Genomic DNA, 20,553 nt, shown 5'->3' with positions numbered 1-20,553 from the left:
GGAGCTGGGTGAGTGGAAGACACAAGTAGGAACAGCAGAGATGACAGACTGGGTGAGTGGAAGACACAAGTAGGAACAGCAGAGATGACAGACTGGGTGAGTGGAAGACACATGTAGGAACAGGAGAGATGACAGACTGGGTGAGTGGAAGACACAAGTAGGAGCAGGAGAGATGACAGACTGGGTGAGTGGAAGACACAAGTAGGAGCAGGAGAGATGACAGACTGGGTGAGTGGAAGACACAAGTAGGAGCAGGAGAGATGACAGACTGGGTGAGTGGAAGACACATGTAGGAACAGGAGAGATGACAGTCTGGGTGAGTGGAAGACACAAGTAGGAGCAGGAGAGATGACAGGCTGGGTGAGTGGAAGACACATGTAGGAACAGGAGAGATGACAGACTGGGTGAGTGGAAGACACATGTAGGAACAGGAGAGATGACAGACTGGGTGAGTGGAAGACACATGTAGGAACAGGAGAGATGACAGACTGGGTGAGTGGAAGACACAAGTAGGAACAGGAGAGATGACAGGCTGGGTGAGTGGAAGACACATGTAGGAATAGGAGAGATGACAGACTGGGTGAGTGGAAGACACATGTAGGAACAGGAGAGAGGACAGGATGGGTGAGTGGAAGACACATGTAGGAACAGGAGAGAGGACAGGATGGGTGAGTGGAAGACACATGTAGGAACAGGAGAGATGACAGACTGGGTGAGTGGAAGACACAAGTAGGAACAGGAGAGATGACAGGCTGGGTGAGTGGAAGACACAAGTAGGAACGGGAGAGAGGACAGGATGGGTGAGTGGAAGACACATGTAGGAATAGGAGAGATGACAGGCTGGGTGAGTGGAAGACACAAGTAGGAACAGGAGAGATGACAGACTGGGTGAGTGGAAGACACATGTAGGAACAGGAGAGATGACAGACTGGGTGAGTGGAAGACACAAGTAGGAACAGGAGAGAGGACAGGATGGGTGAGTGGAAGACACAAGTAGGAACAGGAGAGATGACAGGATGGGTGAGCGGAAGACACAAGTAGGAACAGGAGAGAGGACAGGATGGGTGAGTGGAAGACACGTAGGAATAGGAGAGAGGACAGGATGGGTGAGTGGAAGACACATAGGAACAGGAGAGAGGACAGACTGGGTGAGTGGAAGACACAAGTAGGAACAGGAGAGAGGACAGGATGGGTGAGTGGAAGACACATGTAGGAACAGGAGAGATGACAGTGAGGGGGGAATGAAGACACACGTAGGAACAGGAGAGATGACAGACTGGGTGAGTTGAAGACACAGGTAGGAAGAGGAGAGATTACAGGGTGCGTGAGTGTAAAACACATATAGGAACAGGAGAGATGACAGACTGGGTGAGTGGAAGACACAAGTAGGAACTGGATAGATGACAGACTGGGTGAGTGGAAGACACAAGTAGGAACAGGAGAGAGAACAGACTGGGTGAGTGGAAGACACATGTAGGAACAGGAGAGATGACAGGATGGGTGAGTGGAAGACACAAGTAGGAACAGGAGAGATGACAGACTGGGTGAGTGGAAGACACAAGTAGGAACAGGAGAGATGACAGGCTGGGTGAGTGGAAGACACAAGTAGGAACAGGAGAGATGACAGGATGGGTGAGCGGAAGACACAAGTAGGAACAGGAGAGAGGACAGGATGGGTGAGTGGAAGACACGTAGGAATAGGAGAGAGGACAGGATGGGTGAGTGGAAGACACGTAGGAACAGGAGAGAGGACAGACTGGGTGAGTGGAAGACACATGTTGGAACAGGAGAGATGACAGGGAGGGGGGATGAAGACATACGTAGGAACAGGAGAGATGACAGACTGGGTGAGTTGAAGACACAGGTAGGAAGAGGAGAGATTACAGGGTGCGTGAGTGTAAAACACATGTAGGAACAGGAGAGATGACAGACTGGGTGAGTGGAAGACACAAGTAGGAACAGGAGAGAGAACAGACTGGGTGAGTGGAAGACACATGTAGGAACAGGAGAGAGGACAGGATGGGTGAGTGGAAGACACAAGTAGGAACAGGAGAGATGACAGGCTGGGTGAGTTGAAGACACAAGTAGGAACAGGAGAGATGACAGACTGGGTGAGTGGAAGACACAAGTAGGAACAGGAGAGATGACAGGCTGGGTGAGTGGAAGACACAAGTAGGAACAGGAGAGAGGACAGGATGGGTGAGTGGAAGACACAAGTAGGAACAGGAGAGATGACAGACTGGGTGAGTGGAAGACACATGTGGGAACAGGAGAGATGATAGGGAGGGGGGATGAAGACATACATAGGAACAGGAGAGATGACAGACTGGATGAGTTGGAGACACAGGTAGGAAGAGGAGAGATTACAGGGTGTGTGAGTGTAAGACACATGTAGGAACTGGATAGATGACAGACTGGGTGAGTGGAAGACACAAGTAGGAACAGGAGAGAGAACAGACTGGGTGAGTGGAAGACACATGTAGGAACAGGAGAGATGACAGGATGGGTGAGTGGAAGACACAAGTAGGAACAGGAGAGATGACAGGCTGGGTGAGTGGAAGACACACGTAGGAACAGGAGAGATGACAGGATGGGTGAGTGGAAGACACATGTAGGAACAGGAGAGAGGACAGGATGGGTGAGTGGAAGACACAAGTAGGAACAGGAGAGATGACAGGCTGGGTGAGTTGAAGACACAAGTAGGAACAGGAGAGATGACAGACTGGGTGAGTGGAAGACACAAGTAGGAACAGGAGAGATGACAGGCTGGGTGAGTGGAAGACACAAGTAGGAACAGGAGAGAGGACAGGATGGGTGAGTGGAAGACACAAGTAGGAACAGGAGAGATGACAGACTGGGTGAGTGGAAGACACATGTAGGAACAGGAGAGATGATAGGGAGGGGGGATGAAGAAATACATAGGAACAGGAGAGATGACAGACTGGATGAGTTGAAGACACAGGTAGGAAGAGGAGAGATTACAGGGTGTGTGAGTGTAAGACACATGTAGGAACAGGAGAGATGACAGAATAAGTGAGTTGAAGACACATGTAGGAACAGGAGAGATAACAGGGAGGGGGATGAAGACACACGTAAGAACAGGAGAGATGACAGACTGGGTGAGTTGAAGACACATGTAGGAACAGGAGAGATGACAGGGAGGGGGAATGAAGACACACGTAGGAACAGGAGAGATGACAGACTGGGTGAGTTGAAGACACAGGTAGGAAGTGGAGAGATTACAGGGTGTGTGAGTGGAAGACACATGTAGGAACAAGAGAGATGACAGGGAGGGGGGAATGAAGACACACGTAGGAACAGGAGAGATGATAGACTGGGTGAGTGGAAGACACAAGTAGGAACAGGAGAGATGACAGGCTTGTTGAGTGGAAGGCAAGTAGGAACAGTATATTTGACACACTCGTGAGTGGAAGAACAGGAGAGAGGACAGGATGGGTGAATGGAAGATACAAGTAGGAACAGAAGAGATGACATGATGAATGGCAGAAACAAGAAGAAGACATGAAAGGGTGGGTGATTGGAAGAAAGAATATGGCTGAACGCTGATGAGCAACGTGTAAATTAACAGATTAAGGGTAAATTAACGGATTATTCCACTTCACAGGGGCACCCATTTCCAGTCTTTTTTCTTCTTCAATCAACACATCACTGAAATGTAGGTCATTAGTTCAACCGAAGACTGCAACTCCCAGAATGCTTTGCTTTGTTACATGAAGGCTCAGAACCCAGACACTATCCCTGGTGACATGTAGGGATCTGGTAACATTAGCTAAGTGGAGGGAAAAGGCGGACCACTCTTGAAAGGGGAGAAGGGAATGTCCGTGGTCCCTCACTGTGTAAGTGGGGGATGGGAACTGAGAAGTCTTAAAACAGGAGCCGGCGCCTTTGTAATGAAAGTGGCGTTGCAGACAGGTGGCAAGCACCTGTGCGTAATGTTGTCATCCGAGATGGACACTACAGGACAATGGCGGTCATCACTGTGCTAACGTATTACCATAGCTCAGACACATTTCTTGAAAAGCCTCATTACAATTTAACACGATGTATTATGTTTCTCTAAACATCATAATGTCGTGTCTTGTGATACCCAGTCTTGCACTAATTCGCCTTAAAATGTTTTGTCGTGAAATATTTTGCCGTTTATTGTTCTGTTTTGCACGGTGCGACCCTTGAAGCCTTTGTCAAACATTCTAATCTTAAAAATGCTGAATCATACTTTCATACTTTTCTTGGCATCCCAAACGCCACAGAATGCCTGCGCTCCTGGCACATTTGAATTAAAAAGATATACAATTATATTTCCACAGACGGGCATCTATAGAAATGCTTAATTTGTGACGCATGTACTTTTCGTATTTTCTTTACCTGCTGGCACCATGGGGAATGAACCCACGAATTACAATTGTCTGCTCGGGAGACAGCCCTCCGAAGATGTTGCCACAGTATGGGATGGGCTGCAAAAGACACACAAAAGCGAGAATTGCACAATCAGGCCTGGGCTTGCAGTGCACGCAGGAATGCGGGCGGGGATTCAGCACTCACTCCAGGCTTGGGTTGGCGAGCTCATAAGGAATGCAGCGGGGAGGCGGCCCAGGAAGGCCTGGCTGCCTTCAACATGCCTCAGCCAACGCTGAAGAGGGTAGGCGAGGTGAAGGGAGGAAGCAGACAGACACACGGACGTCCAGCTCCTCAAGTTGCACACAGCCTCTCACAATCACACGCGCATGCACACAAACCCCCTCGTACTGGAGAATTGTGGGCCTTGTGGGTGATTAAATGTCTCTCTGAGAAGAAAACTGCGTGGGTCTGTGTGGTGGCCTTTTGGACTGTTTGAGTTGCCGTCGGGAGGTGTGATGGAAGTATGCTTTATTCAACTAAACTGGCTGGCCATTGAAGCTAGGATCCGGCTCAAGATAGCTTGCGCATGCTTTTTTGGGTCTTGCTCCAAGAATATGGAACTTTCTTCCTCCTGTGATCAAATCCAACCCATTGACTGCCTCTTTAAGAAAAACATGGCAAATGGCTACTCCTGAACGACCATCTACAGCATTAGCCCTGACACATCTCAAACTACTTCTTCCTGTTCGAATACTCTTATATACCGTTTTTTTCAAATTGCATTGTTTCTTCTCACTTGTCCTTTTGATCTACTGCTCTGCTGAAACTTTACAGATCCCACTAGAGTGGCTGGCTCCCTGTGCCCCCCCCTTTGACCTTGTATGCCCCTCCCGTAGACCTTGTGGTTGTTAAGTTACTTCATTTGTTCCTTTTTATGCCACTTTGTACAACGCCCGGATACCCGTATGGGTCATGTTTGCGCTTTATAAAACTTTTGAACTAAATGAATATGTAGACTGACACCCTGATATCCATCTGCAGAAGATGCACATAGGGCCACCCACGAACACCCAAGCACTGGTGCATTGGGACCTGTATGGGGGATTGAACGTGTCACTGGGAAACAGACTATTTGAGTCTTTGTGATGACCTGTCCTGTCGGGCTGTTTGAGGTTCCATTGGTGGATGTGGTGGAAAGATACAGAGACACTCACACGCAGGCATTTATAGAAGAAGTTGGTCATGGAGCCTCCCTCCCTACAAACCTACATACATAAACACATGCATGCAACTGGAAAGCAGTTTGTGTGACTAAAAGTGTCTGAGACAGAGCCTTCTGCAGTCTGTGTGATGGTCTGTGGAGCTGCTATGGGTTCTAGAAGGGACACTGCTGATTGTGAGGTCTCTTTGAGGTTCTGTTGGTGGTTATATGATGTCCATTTAGCGGCCATATGGCTTGAGGATCTTTTAGTGCTACAAGAGTGTATCTTGAAGGCTTTGTGCAGATGACTTGTAAGACAACACGGTTGACATGGCTCTTTCAACCCATGTGAGGTCTGGTAGTGGTTATATGAGGGTCAGATGGTGACTGTTCGTTCTTGCCCTCTCTGAGCTGGAAAGGTGTTGCCGCTTCTTAGCAATCATGGCCTATCTTTAGCAATGAAGTTACTAAGGGTTTGACCGGCGCACACGTGGTGGCAAAGAGCGACCTCAAGCATTGCATTCATTTACTCACCCTTATAAAAGGCCGCGAGCGCACAGTAAAATTGCCCTGCCCCTCGCAGGCCTTAGTAAGTCTTTGCGTAGAGCTGAAAATATACTTACAATGACGTTTCCAGACTGATAGCCAGGCATGGCCATCCCACCCTGGGAAAGCAGAAGAGGCACAATGTTAACATGCTGCAGACAAAGCAATCCCACCCCTTTAACACCAACCTAACAGCGAGGAGTCCTGCAGCGAGCACAGGACTCTTCAATCAGGGGACAAAAGACGTAAAGGGCTGGGGGGTACACTTGGCAGAGCCTCCCCAGGACCATGGCAGCAGGTTAGAATTCCACTGTCCTTAAAAACAGACTTTTTAGGGTTGGAACACTTTTTGTCAAAGAGCCATGCTTTGGAGAAAAAAGGAGTCTCTTGGCCCGGAGACAAATTTTGTAGGTGAGCATCACTTTACACCACTGTCAATACTCGCTTCCTAATCACACACCTAGGAAAAGGCCCAAACATACATGACAGTGTAAGTAGAGTGAACCACCACTCTTCATTCCATCTGTCTCAGACAATGTGCAGCTTCATTGCCTTCATGTCCATGCTCAGTCACTGCCCCAGCCTGTTTGTGGCTGCTTTGACACAGCATACATGTAGTTGCCTTGTTACTGCTTGTTTTTGTCTCTATGTTCCGCTCTACTTTCACCATAAAACTGCCTTGCCATCAGTGTCTGTGCGGCTGCTCTGTCAAAGCCTGCATCCTGCTGTTTGTACTTTAGTGAAATGCTGTGTTGTTGCCTATGCCTGTGTGTTGCTGCCCAGCCATTTCTTGTGCATGCCAGGATTGCATAGATACTCTGCTCCTGCCTGTGTGAGGCTGAATTTTACTACCTGTCAAGAACTACTCTCACATTGCCCACATGCAGCTGCTAAACATTCTCTGTGTGCAACTAATTTGTATCTGTGTGTAGCAGTTTGGTCAAATATTTGTCTGCATATGTTCTATTTATGCCTGTGTACAGCTGCTTCATAAGTGTGCATAAAGTTGCACTGTGACCGTCTGCTTACAGAGGCCCTGTTGGCTGTTTACATCAAACTTACAGCTGGCATACCTACATCTATATGATTGTGTGGGCACTTCTGTTCCTGGTTGTTTTAGCTTCTTTGTGAGGGGTGGTGTGCCTCTGATGTTTGCTTTCTTGCTGGTTCTGTTTCAACATGGAAGCTTCTATGGTTTATCCAAATTACTATTCACCCTACTAGGCCTCCTCTTGCCCGAATCTTGGTGGCTCAGAGGTACTAGGATGTGGCAGACAGGGAAGAAAGCTGTTGACTTGTAAGACAACACGGTTGACATGGCTCTTTCAACCCCATGCAGCACACGCACCAATCCAGGCCTGGAGTTGAAGGGAAGGAGGTTGTATTTCAATATATCATGGTCGAAATGTCAACCGACAACAATATGGACTCCAGAGTAACTCCTACCACTATATGGTCGAGGTCTCTAAATTAAGTTTAGATTTACTATTCCTAACTCTACATCTGTTTACCTTGATGACATAGTGGTAGGCTATATAGTGGATGTGATATTTTTACATTCTTTGGAAATACCGGGATGGGGGTCATTTTTGGGGATAACAAGATTTTGGAGAGTAGGATGAGCTAAGCTCTGTTTCTTGCCTCATATTTTTCTCCATTCTCATGTGCCTAGGTGAAAACTATGTAGCCGCTGTGTACCTGTAGATCTTATAAACCCAGTCGGGCAAACAATTCTGTTCATCAACCCTATCAGGAATCGCATGTGGCTGCTTTCTGTCTCATTTATATCCCATTGCTGCCAATAACACACATTTTTTCCTCACTTGTGCAACACTTAGGTTAACTTCTGGGGAGAGGAAGCATGAAAGTCAAAGTTTTGAAGTCATTCCAATTTTTTGGAAGGTTAAATTGTATCAATTTCATAGAAAGCTAGTTGAGGTGCTAAGTGCAACCCACAAACTTCTGCTTTTTACATATTTGAGTGCAAAACAAAGGGCAGAACAGAAAATGTGTTTCTGATGAGTCTACACATGGGAACCTGCAGTGGAAGGAGAGACTCTGAGAGCTTTTCAAGGAGATAATGCCTGTCAGCCATTTTAAGAATACTACAGATGCTGCACAGGTGGATGTGATGCCTTGAACAGACTGCTCTCAGTTGAAGACCTGGTGGGTCCTTTGTTGGGACGCTTGTTCTACTCTTTTCTGGACCTTAACATGCAACAAAGAATCTTGGTCGTACGTACGGACATCTCTGCTGGATTGTATGAAGGATTTGGCATCGTTCCCTGTTAAAGTAAAAAAAGAAAGAGACAGTTCTTAGTTGGCATTTACCATCTTCTTCCTTCTGCTCAGCCTTGCAGGAAAGCAACTAGTTCCCTTTTATCCCTCCTTTATTTCTACCCCCTCACTTCTTCTCAGAAATGTTCATTGTTCCTGTATTTTTTACTCTCACGAAAGGTTCTTATCATGGCCCACTGCAAAGGGTTATAGGGCAGGGGCTTAACGCAGGCCCCTGCAGCTTCTGCAGTGAGTGCATTGGGACCCCCACCCTCCAAGGACGCCCCAACCTTTCAGCATGGGCCCCTTCAGCCCAAGGTCAATGAATATCTGTGAGATATGGGAGACTCGGGGCTCCGTATCACATCCTGAGGGGGGCCCCATCATTTAGCGTTATGCCACAGCTATAGTGGTCATTAAAGGCCCTCTTTAAGATTTCAGTATAATATCCACTGTGACAACTGGGACACCTCCAGCAGAAAGGTTCTGCTATTAGAACATTGCACTGAGGCGGATCGTGTTCTTGGTTCCTAGAGACCTCGTTACACCGAGCACGTCGCATACAGCCCTGCTCTGAAGTACCACACTGTGGGCCACCTGGATGCTCCCACAACCACTTGCCACCACAATATACCACACACAAACATCCAAAACAATAGGCTGAACATATCACATGCATTAAGCACAGCTCATATATACAATACTGTCATCTATTCCGGTGCTCCACACCGCACAGACCACCAAAATACACCACACACAAACAGCCAACAGAGTACTCCACCAGAACACGTCTCATACTCTCAACAGAATACTCCAGAGCACGTCTCTTACACCCAACAGAATACTCCAGAACACGTCTCATACACCCAACAGAATACCCCAGACCACGTCTCATACACCCAACAGAATACTCCAGAACACGTCTCATACACCCAACAGAATACCCCAGAACACGTCTCATACACCCAACAGAATACTCCAGAACACGTATCATACACCCAACAGAATACTCCATAACATGTATCATACACCCAACAGAGTACCCCAGAACATGTCTCATACACCCAACAAAATACTCCATAACATGTATCATACACCCAACAGAGTACTCCAGAACACGTCTCATATGCCCAGCACAGCTCAGCTATGCCATTCAGCTGGATGGGTAACACTAGCCACCAAGATACTCTACACAAGCATCAAACAGAACACATTAGACAGAACATAGCAAGTGTTTCAGTTCTCAAAAAAACATTAACACAGGGGCCCAAAGTTTTCTTCAGATCCAGTGATGCGGAAGACTGGGGTCCTCGATTTCTAAGGCTGTCAAGTCTTGATTCCACCTCATGCCTCTGCAGTCCACCCCTCCTGTGCCTTTATCTGACTCTTATAGGTTCTTTTTCACCCGCCTTCTCCCTCTGTCACTGTTTTCTAATCTTTCACTTACTCCTTCTTTCCTGCATTTCCGTATTTCTCTGTCCAACTCTTGGCCAGAGTCTACTGATTAAAAAGAAGCCAATGGCCCCTAAAATAAGTGCTGTGCCCACCAACGAGGGCACACTGCTGACCCAAGATATACTTGGAGCAGATTATGCCCACCAGCCAAACCTGTAAGACAACAAAATCATGCACCCAGAGTGCACCGAATTAAGCTGTGCCACCCAACCTCGTGATCAGCCAGAATACTTAGCCCGAAAAGCATCACCTGATGAATTGAACTCTGATTTGCGATAGGAACCTGTTGATTGCAAACAGGTGATAGACATAACTATGAGACCAGACTAATGGCAGATTGTGTGCTATTTAAATGACACTAGCATAATATGTAACATTATAATGCTTCAGAGTGCAGACAGGGATACTTGCACTGCCACTCCTCTGGATTAGCTCACTTCTGCCTGGAGGGTTCATTCCTCTTCTCTGCCCCAGAGGACCTGCAGTCATTCCAAACAAACAATAACTTGCATGCAGCCTCACACGTCTTCTAAGTGATACTACTTTGTACTGACATGGACTCACTGCTGTACTGTTTTGCTTCCAATTCTTGGATTTTTTTTTACAATCAGCAACTTTTAGGATACCTTCCTCTTCTCCTTTTCTTATAGGGCCCTTTTAGTCTTTCTACAATGTCACAGATCCAGTCCTACTGAAGGACTGTAGTCTACAGTCCTTCAGGTTCTCAGCTTTTAAGTGTTTGTTAGACCTGATGAGGAGCCATGAATAGCTGGTCGGTCGAAACAATGTTGACCACTCATGACATTACCGATAGGTACCTTATGTTCAGATTAGACAGAGGGAAGGACCTTGATTGAGCCACGCCTGTCATTGTTTTGCCCCTTTGTGTCTTATTTTGCCATCTGATGGTAATTAAAAACACCTTTTTGAAACTACATCCTTGTCACTCTGTGATCACTTTGAGCATGCAACTCTTTATTGGGAATTTCATGTATAGGCACTTTGTTAATTAAAACTCTGAACACGTTGGTTTAAGTTGCACATTCATATGATTATCTGCATTAATTACTATAAGGATATTGTTTCCTGACAATTTGGCATACATAGATGATACCAGAGAACCATTGGCGCACCTCTCTGGCATCTCTTTGATCAGTCCATCCCACACTGATTGCATCCTGACTAAGGGCCTTATTATGAGTTTGGCGGTGCGGGAGCGGGACCCACCACACACCACCAAACCTATGTTTGAACTGCTTGCCAGATTAGGAGTTTTCTCCTGTCTGGCGGGCTGTTTTTTGGCATTCCGACAGCAGTGCAGGTGAAATAGGCAAAGCAATGGGAGCTTCAAAACCAGCACCTGCACGGCATGGACTGCTGCAGTCAATGGCGTGCAGGTACGGTGGGGTGCATGCACACAGGGGGGCACAACATGTGCCCCCTGCATGCACCCCATGGCGCAGAGGCACAAGGGGGCCCTGTAGGGCCCCCTTTGTTTTCTCACCGCCACACTTTTCACTTTGCCCTCCGAAGTATATTGCGGCCTCAAGACCGCCGTGCCACATGCAGGGAGCTTTGATCCCTGGCGGTTGCAGTGGTCCTATGGTGATCCGCCTGCCCTGTTCGTAATATGGTGGTCAAAAGACCACCACTGCTGAGTCCCCGCAAGAATGGCAGTCTGTGGACTTCCAGACTCCCAATAAGGCCCTACGACTCTAGCATGCAGACCACAACCCCTCCAGTGGAAGAGATGTTCTGGTTATCATGGCATACTAGCATTCTTGGCCGTACTCCTAATTGTTATTGAATCAAAGCAATTCATTACGGTGCACCTTAACTCTTCATTGACTGACAGACTCACCGCACCCAGCCACTTACTTACTAATGTACTCAACCTTCAGTACAGGGTATAGGAAGAACTGAGGTACCTGTGGGTGTGAGGCTTATAGTAACCCTGCACAAAGAGCTTTGAGGGACACAAGGCGTGAAGCAGATAGTTCAGAACTCATTCAAACACAACCACACAGTCTCACATCAACAACACTGGCATAGCAGAGCACACATGTTTAACCCAATCTAGAACCCAACATCAGAAATGCCTCAAGATGCCCCGCACTGACAAACCATCATGCAGAAATGGTCAGGAGCCATTGGGGTATTTGCTTCTGCTCAGATCAACACTGCCCTAGAGCCAGGGAACTTATAACTAGGCCTGAATGTTTACAGGCAATGGATACTTACAGGAACATTTCCAGACTGATACCCAGGCATGTTCATTCCGCCCTGGAAATGACAGGAATGCATTGGTAACATATTACACACACACATTTTGTCCAAAATCAGTAACACAACTTAACCTAGAACATGCACTCTCCTTACCATTTGCTCATGAAAGGCTTTATAACCTTAGAACAATATAGGAGACTCATTTTACAACACTGCCGGTGTAGAGGAGTTCAGTAACTGCCTATGTGACCGTCTATGGCTGGTTTGACCACTCGGTCAATGCCCATTTCATTCTGCCTTGTCGCTACCTATATGATGCTATTTTTTCGCTGACCTTGTGAATCTTTCAGGTAATTGCAACTGTGCACATGCTTTGTCACTTCTATGGTGACCTTATTGTGTGCAGCTCATGTCACTGCTTGTGTTTGACTGCTTTTTTATGTGCCTGTATACAGCTTATTTGTTGCCGTGTGTGTGCAACTGCATTGTCACTGCATGTGTTGCTTCTCTGCTATAGGTGGCCTAGATGGAGAGGCAGCTGGTTGCCCTGCTTAGGTATTTGACCCAAGAGGTGTGTTCTGTGTGGGAGGAGCTAAGGCCCTATTGGCCACTTTGAGGGTGGGAGGAGACGTGGCAGATTAAATGGAGTGGGCACTGTCAGTTTGCGACTCACTTTTCCACCTATGTCTTGTCCAACCTCCCACCCTATATACTACGATTCAATCTATATGGGTTAATTTGTTTATGGGAAGTTTATTAGGAGTTCCTTTGTGTTACAGGGCAAATTACACAATATTGGATTTAATGAACTATTATCTTTCTTATGTGACAAGTCATCCAGGTAGACAAGCAGTGGATGTTTTCTTGATTTTTAGGGCCCGATGTAGGTAATCCCAGATTACTGATTCTTAAATACCGAATCATACCGATTCGGTATTTAAGAACAGGCAAATGGGATGTAGGTAAAAAATTACCGAATCAGTAAGTTTCGATAATTACCGAATCGGTATTTACCGATTCGGTAATTGACATTCATTCCTATGGGCCTGGAGGCCCATAGGAATGAATGTCAATTACAGGGGGAAACATTGAAGGGTGGCAGGGTATCACTTTGACACCCTGTTGCACCCCTCAATTGAGTATGGGTGCACATGTTACAGACATACATGCCCTAAGGGCATGTATGTCTGCAACATGTCATTGTTGGAAAAGCAAAAAAAATGCTTTTTCAAAGGTTTTCATTATTTACCACCAACTTACCTTACTCCCAGTGCATGATTAATATGCGCTTGGGACTGCTTGTGTAGCGCTAATTGTGCTGATGACTGCTTATGATTCTGTTTCATTTTAAAATCATAATTTAAGACTTTTTCGCCGCATTTTAAAATATCGTGTTTCTGCACTCTATGCACATTAGGCTCCTTACCTAGCCATCTGTCAACTTATTTGCTGTGTGCCCCGGTCCACTTATTTGCCGTGTGCCCCGGTCCACCACGGGTGTTCCCGTTTGTGTGGAGGGCGTGTAGGCGAACAGCTGCTCCCCGAGCTAATTGGTTGAATCCTGGTCAGGTGGGACGCCAGGCTAGTGAAGTGGCCATACTTAAGAGGGGCAACTTTCTCCACACCCAGCGGACGCGCCCAGCGAATGTGAGCCGAAGTTACGCATAAGTTAAGCCCGTTTGCGCCCGTCCGCGCTGAGGACGCGCCAGGGGCCAGACGGGCTGGACCTCGCTTCCCCATCCATGGAAATTGTGAGTTGTACTCTTACTTTACTCCCTTGGCTCTTAGACCTGTGCCAAGATTGGGCCTTTTTAGTTTACTTTCAGATGATCTGATTAATATCCAGTGCTGTAAGAGGACTCTAAGTTTTAGACACCCGCGTTATCCTCAACAAAATAGAAGGGGTTCCCCGAGGGGTTCTTTTTTAGGATGCTGGCAGGAAATAGGGGGGAAGAACAGTGAAATAGAAAGCGAGAACTACCCTGCCAGGGTATGATTACATGGTCCCATCAACAAGATCCAAAGGGTGAGGGAGGGGGTGACATAAGTTAACGCTTCGGAGCTTTGGATCTTGTTGATGGGACCATGTAATCATACCTTGGCAGGGTAGTTCTTGCCCTCGTTATCCTCGTCATAAAAATCCTGTCACAATTGGAAACCAGCTGCCCGCTCTTAATCCTTTTAGTGAGGCGGGCCTGCTGTTAAATGCTAGGTCCCTTGTACGAAATAATGTTGCATTTAATGATTTTGTTTCTCAAAATAAACCACCTTGGGTTTTTATCACCGAAACCTGGGGCTCTGAAACCTCTGGCCCAGATCTTGTTGAGATAGTTCCCGAGGGCTATTCCCTGTCCAGACTTGATAGGACAAGGCGCAGGGGTGGTGGGCTGGGAATCTTGTTTAGAGACATCTTTACTTCTTGTACCAAGCCTCTCTCTTTGCCCTCAGATACTTTTGAGGCACTGTACTCTCTGGCATCCTCTGCTATAGACCCCCAGGCCCTAAAACGACTTTTCCTTATGAAATCTTTAAACTTATTGAGCCTTATGTCGACAGGCCCCATTTTACTATTCTGGGTGATTTTAACTTTCACTTAGAAGCCACAGATTCGAAGGATACGCTAGCACTTGTAGAGGGTCTAGCTGCATGTGGACTAGACCAATTGGTCAACGGTCCCACACATCTGGCCTCCCGTACGCTGGATGGCATTTTTTCTAATGATGCTAGACTTAGGACTGGCACCCCGATTCCCTTTTCTTGGTCCGACCATCTGGCAGTTCCCTTTTATTTTAAAGTAAATTCCAACCTAGGTAATAAACCGAAGATTGGTGTCTGGTCCACAAGAAGGAATTATAAAGCAATAAATGATAACACTCTCTCACCTTTTATGACTGATCTTAGGTGTCCTTCTATGGAGGATCCAAATAGGGCTGCTTCTGACCTCTCTAATGCCCTAGCCAGTGCTATAGACTCTCTTGCCCCGGTTAAACGACATTACTCAGCCCGAAAGAGCCCCTCTCAACCTTGGTTTTCAGACCGCCTAAAAACTATGCGTCAGAAATGTCGGCAACAATTAAGGTCCTGGACTGCTCATCCTGATCCACGGGGGAAAGCCCTGCATAAATCTCTTCTTAGAGACTATAAGAAGGCAATAATGGAAGAAAAAAGGCACTATTTTACTAACCTGACGACATCTTTAAAATCCCCTAGAGACCTCTTTAACATTATCGACACTCTCTCGGCACCTAGACCGGCTGACCCTACCATCGAAACCCAGGAACTTTGTAATAACTTAGTGAGTTTCTTCCATGATAAGATTGCTGAGATCTATAGTGCGCTTGAAATTAGAAATCAAGAGCTAAATGCTAAGGCACTAGGATCTTCCTTTTCAATCCCTGATATAAATGAAAAGACTGATGTTTCGTTTAAACCATCGCTTACATGCTTTCCCCCGCTGTCTCTAGAAGATCTTAATCTTGTACTTGATGCCACCAAGTCCTGCTCGCCTCTTGACCCATGCCCATTAAAAATCTTGAAAACCTGCAGAGGGTCGGTGCTTCCCCCTCTATTGGAAGTTATGAACTTGGCGATCCGAGAGGGTATTTTTCCTTCCTCTTGGAAAACCGCCATTGTTAGGCCTTTGCTTAAAAAACCCTCCCTAGACCCAGGGATCCTGAAGAATTACCGTCCTATCTCCTTGCTCCCGGCCCCAGCCAAGATTCTGGAATCTTATATAAATCAAAATCTGTCTGCTTTCATTGCAAATTCCAACATGCTTGACAGCTCCCAGCACATCTTTCGATCAGTTCACAGCACTGAGTCTGCCCTCATTGTTGTGACAAACAAAATTCGATCTGAGGTTGACAAGGGACACCCTTCGCTGCTTGTGTTATTAGATCTCACAGCAGCATTTGACACCCTGTCCCCGTCAATACTGATCTCCAGGCTTAAGGACATCGGATTAGGAGGCTCTGCCCTCAGTTTGCTCTCCTCCTTTTTCCATCACAGGGAGCAGAGAGTAAAAATGGGCAACTTCCTCTCCGATCCCCAAAAGGTGCAATGTGGGGTTCCTCAGGGCTCCTCGTTGAGCCCTTTACTGTTTAACATCTATGTTACCCCACTTGCACAGGTGGTAAGATCCTTTGGCCTGGACGTGCTATCGTATGCGGATGACACACAGATCTTGGTATCCATCACCCAGCCAGCTTGTGAGATTGCTTTCAAGTTTAGAGCCTGTATGGAGGCAGTCTCCAAATGGATGGCGTGCAATTTTTAAAAATGAAACGGCGAAAAAAACGGAGTTATGGTCTTTGGCGGGAGCCAAGCTCTTTGGTTGAAGGATTGGTGGCCTCCGTCCCTGGGAGACTGTCCGAACCCTACTTCTATTGCTAAGAACCTTGGAGTACAAATTGATCCTGCCCTCTCTTTTGACTCTCAGGTAAATAGGACAGTGTCAACTTGTTGTGGCACCATTAGAATTTTAAAGAAAATTGCCCCTTACCTGTCCTTGGCAGCCCGGAAACAAGCTACAGCTGGCCTAGTACTATCGAGGCTAGATTATTGTAATGCCCTTTATGGTGGCATCAATAAAGTCTCTATTCATCGCCTCCAAATGGTGCAAAATGCGGCAGCCAGGTTGGTTTTAAGCCTTCCTAGGAGAGCGTCTGCAACAATGGCCAGAAGGGACCTTCACTGGCTTCCGATTCCATCTAGGATTTCTTTCAAAATTCTCTGTCTGGCCCATGGTGCTATCCATGCCTCAGGATCTGAAGGTATTAGATCTCTTTTGTGTGCATACACCCCTATTAGAACTCTTCGCTCATCATCGAAGAATAGGCTTGTGGTTCCTAGGTTTGCTAAGGTAAGATGGGGAGGTAGAGCCTGTTAGACCTGACATCATTGGCTTGAGTCTCTCCTCCATTTTTTCTGTTTGCCTCCCCTGTTTTTCGATGTTTTGCTGGTATATGCTTTGGGCGCGGTGTCACTGCTGATCAGTGCCACAGCGCAAGTGCTCCCTATGTTAAATTGACGTATCTAGTGTATCCATGTTTGGCTTATTTGGTTTACTGTCAGTCCCTAGTCTAGTGCACCAGGAGTGCCGGGGCTTGTAAATACAAATGCCGCTCGTGGGCTTGCAGCACGTGTTGTGCCACCCACAAGAGCGGCCTCGTAAAAGAATGTCTACGGGTCGGTCATTGCGAGACCCACGTGCAGCCTAGTGCTGTCACGCAAGCTGCGCAGGTATACCTGCTTGCCAGCCCCTCAAACCTTCCCTTGACTTCATGTTAGTCACCCCTATGGTAGGCCCACGGGCAGGGTGCATTGTAAGTATAAGGTAGGACACGCCTGACCAAGTTGGCATGTCCTGATAGTGAATTACAGCCATCTTCGTTCTTCACTATTGCAAGGTAGCCTGCTCTCTATTAGTTAGAATGGGCCGCCGGGATTATTAATGCTATGATCCTAGCTGGCTCGGGGAGCATGGTGCAATGTCGAGTTTGGTATCCCTGAACTCGGGGTTTAATTACGCATCCGTTGGTGTGGATGGTTTTTGGCCTCTGGGGTTGAAAATAGCACTTTTAGAAAGTGTCTATTTTCTTGTCTAACCATATCTGGTTTCTGCTGGTCTTGCGTGTGTGTGACAGGAGCTGGGTGGCTCCACAGGTCTGGATGAGTCAGTGTGGGATGAGTGGGACATTTGCGTTGAGAGTAGGGGGAGAGTAGTTGTTGATAGCCTGCCCTGCCTGATACAATGCTGGCTCCACCTCCTGCCAAGCGGCTGATGGCTCTGTGCCTGCCATGGACGATCCTAGCCCCACCTCCTGCCAGGAGGCCGATAGCTCTGCTCCTGCCAGTGTCAATGCTGGCTCCACCTCCTGCTGGGCGTCTGAGGACCCAGCCTTGCTCAGTGAATAGGCCAGGTGCCTCTGCCTGGCTCCACCCACAACAGACCCAGGATGTTGGGAAATTCCCCTGCATGGACAAAGGGATCAAAGCCAAAAAGGGGTATAAGAGAAGGACCCCTGAACCAAGAATTTCGATCACTTCTGACAAGGAACCCTGTAACCAAGGACAAGAGGCCTGCTGATCTGAGGACTTGCCTACCCCTTCTGCCAGTGTGCTGTTTGCTGGGGGGAATCCTGCAGTGCTTCTTTATTTTTGCCAAGGAAACCAGGAGAGAGGAACTGTGTGTGTACTCTCACGCTTGATAAGAAAATCTCCAAGGACTGGAAGAGTGCCAGTCTCCTGCTGAAGTCACAGGGCTAAAAGACTTCATCTGCTTAAAGTGCTATTTGCTGGAACCTGTGAATCCGGCACCTCTAAAAGAGCCAGCAACCTCGACGCCGACGGACGTCGCTGAATTCAGCTCGACATAGTGGGTAACGGCCCCAGTGTCCCGCTTCCTCGACGACCGGCCGCCGGGCCCGACCGACGCCAGCAGCAACGCCAGTGAGTGGGAGTACGGCTCCAGCTCCAAGGGACCTCGTGTCTGCACCGCTGCTGATCGCATCGCCCTCGTGCCCTCTCGACGCCGTGAGCGCTGCTCACTCTGTGCAACCGCATCATCAACGACGACGCCTGCTGAGGCCTGATCGACACCGAAGACGGGACGCCGGATTGCTCGACGCCGCTGATCATCGTGTGCTTCATTTTCCAAAGGTACTGTGTTGTTGGGGGTCCGTGTGACTCCGGGCTCGACATAGCGCTCCTCGCGGTCGACGCCGAACCTTTGGATTAACTGTGCCTCGACGTCGTGTAGCCCCCGTGTGGGTTACCCTGTTGCTAAGAACTGTATTGTCAAGAAGAAGATTTGCTTTTGATACTAAAAGACTTTCGTGCTAAAGAAGAAACCACCTTTGAACTAGCCTTTTTCCCTTCCCAGAGTATTTATTAAGACCTGGCTGTTCGAGCAGTAGCGGCACCTTGTAGCGCGCTTTATAAGTGTCACTGATTGATTGATTGATTGATTGATTGTGTACATTTTTGTCGTTATCTGGTCTTGTGCTAAGCCTTATATAAAAATACTTATTTTTATAATACTACTGTGTCGTGTCCATTTGTAGTGTATTCACTGTATTACTGTATGTGGTCATAAATGCTTAACACACAGCCTCTGAGATAAGCCTGTCTGCTCTGCCAAGCTACCAAGGGGGTGAGCAGGGGTTATCGAAGGGTGTGATCCCCTTGCCCTGACTAGAAAAGGTGTGTCCCTATTTGTCAGAAGTGCATACCTCTGCCAACTAGAGACAGCCGGTTCTAACAGAGCCTTTTCCATCTTGGCTCCCAAATTGTGGAACTCCCTCCTCCTTGAGCTTACCAGTCAATCCTCCTTAGCAATATTTAAGAAACGTCTTAAGACCTGGCTTTTCTCTCAAGCATATTAGGTTCTTGCTCTTACAGTGGCCTTTTGGTCTAGTTATCTGGGGTTTGGACTTTCATGTCTGTTTGTATTGCGCCTTGATGCCCCTTGGGGCTAAGTTTTTTGCACGGTATAAAAATGCCATTCATTCATTCATTCATTCATTCATTCATTCATTCATACGTCTAGTTGGTGGTAAATAACGAATCCTAAAATGGGAAAAGCACTCATTTGAGTGCTCCCTACTTTTCAGATTTGGTAATTTACCGATTCAGTATTGTTAAGAATCGGTAATTTACCGAATTCTTAAATACCGATTCGGTAAATTAGCGAATCTGAAATGATGCCACCTACATATGAAAAGCCTAATTCCGGACGGTAACGGCCGAAATTCGGTAATTTCGGCCGTTACCGACCGGAATTAGGCTTCCTACATTGGGCCCTTAGTGTTTGTTTCAGAAAAGAAAAAAAAGTAGGCCTTTTTTCAGTATTAACATGCCAGCCGGTTCAGATGGTCGGCTTTAGTAGATAAATAGGTCCAGATGATTTACCAGGAGGCAGCAAGAGGGGTTATGCACTTGCTCTGTCACTGCCTGTGTCCCTTTCAACGGTCTATACATGTATTGCATTGTATTGTAGCATTTATGTAGCGCTTACTACCCCTATGTGGGGCACTGAAGTGCTTGCCTACATGGGTAGCACACTCCACTGTGTCGGGTGTGTGGTTGGAAGGATGTTGTCTTTGTTTTGATCCTATATGGGAAGTGTTTCCATGTTGTGAGTGTTGACCACCGAGGTGCCGTTATTGTGTTATGGTATGCGGCGCGTTGCAGTGTTATGTATGATTAAGTGTGAGAGACAGACAAGCAGTTGTATGGTTTTCAGTATGCTAGTAGGTTTGAACAGCTCTGAAGTTCCCTTTACAGTTTTATTATGATGTAATATGATGAAGTCGGCTTAGCTGGTTACTGCACTGGGCTTTCCATTCTGATATTTTGTGTATAGTTGTGATTTTGAGCTCGCCTGGATGGAGGGAGTAAGAAGTGGAGAGATTTGTTGAAATTGGCATTTTTGTTATCATCCTACATCTGAGTGTCTTTGAGAGGTGTAAAGAAGTGGTCAGATTGGT

The 20,553-nt window shown here is 47.1% G+C and overlaps 1 protein-coding gene across 10 annotated transcripts in view; it reads right to left on the bottom strand.

Annotated features, from left to right (window-relative positions):
* Positions 1–20,553, bottom strand: part of LOC147692538 (galectin-4-like) — a 158,687-nt gene that overhangs the window by 8,849 nt on the left and 129,285 nt on the right. For 7 of the 10 annotated variants that reach the window (XM_086938757.1, XM_086938756.1, XM_086938758.1 and 4 more), the window contains 4 exons: positions 12,080–12,121; positions 8,350–8,391; positions 6,184–6,225; positions 4,387–4,475 (listed from right to left, as the gene is read on the bottom strand). In XM_086938757.1, the coding sequence (XP_086794883.1) occupies positions 4,387–4,475; positions 6,184–6,225; positions 8,350–8,391; positions 12,080–12,121 (215 nt within the window). The remainder of the gene's footprint in view (positions 1–4,386; positions 4,476–6,183; positions 6,226–8,349; positions 8,392–12,079; positions 12,122–20,553) is intronic. The other 3 variants (XM_086938760.1, XM_086938764.1, XM_086938765.1) reach the window with 1 other exon arrangement.

This window comes from Lissotriton vulgaris, chromosome 9 (assembly GCF_964263255.1).
Source record: "Lissotriton vulgaris chromosome 9, aLisVul1.2, whole genome shotgun sequence".
Lineage (NCBI taxonomy): Eukaryota > Metazoa > Chordata > Amphibia > Caudata > Salamandridae > Lissotriton > Lissotriton vulgaris.
The sequence above is the reverse complement of the archived record's forward strand: the minus strand, read 5'-3'. Positions and strand labels throughout refer to the sequence as shown.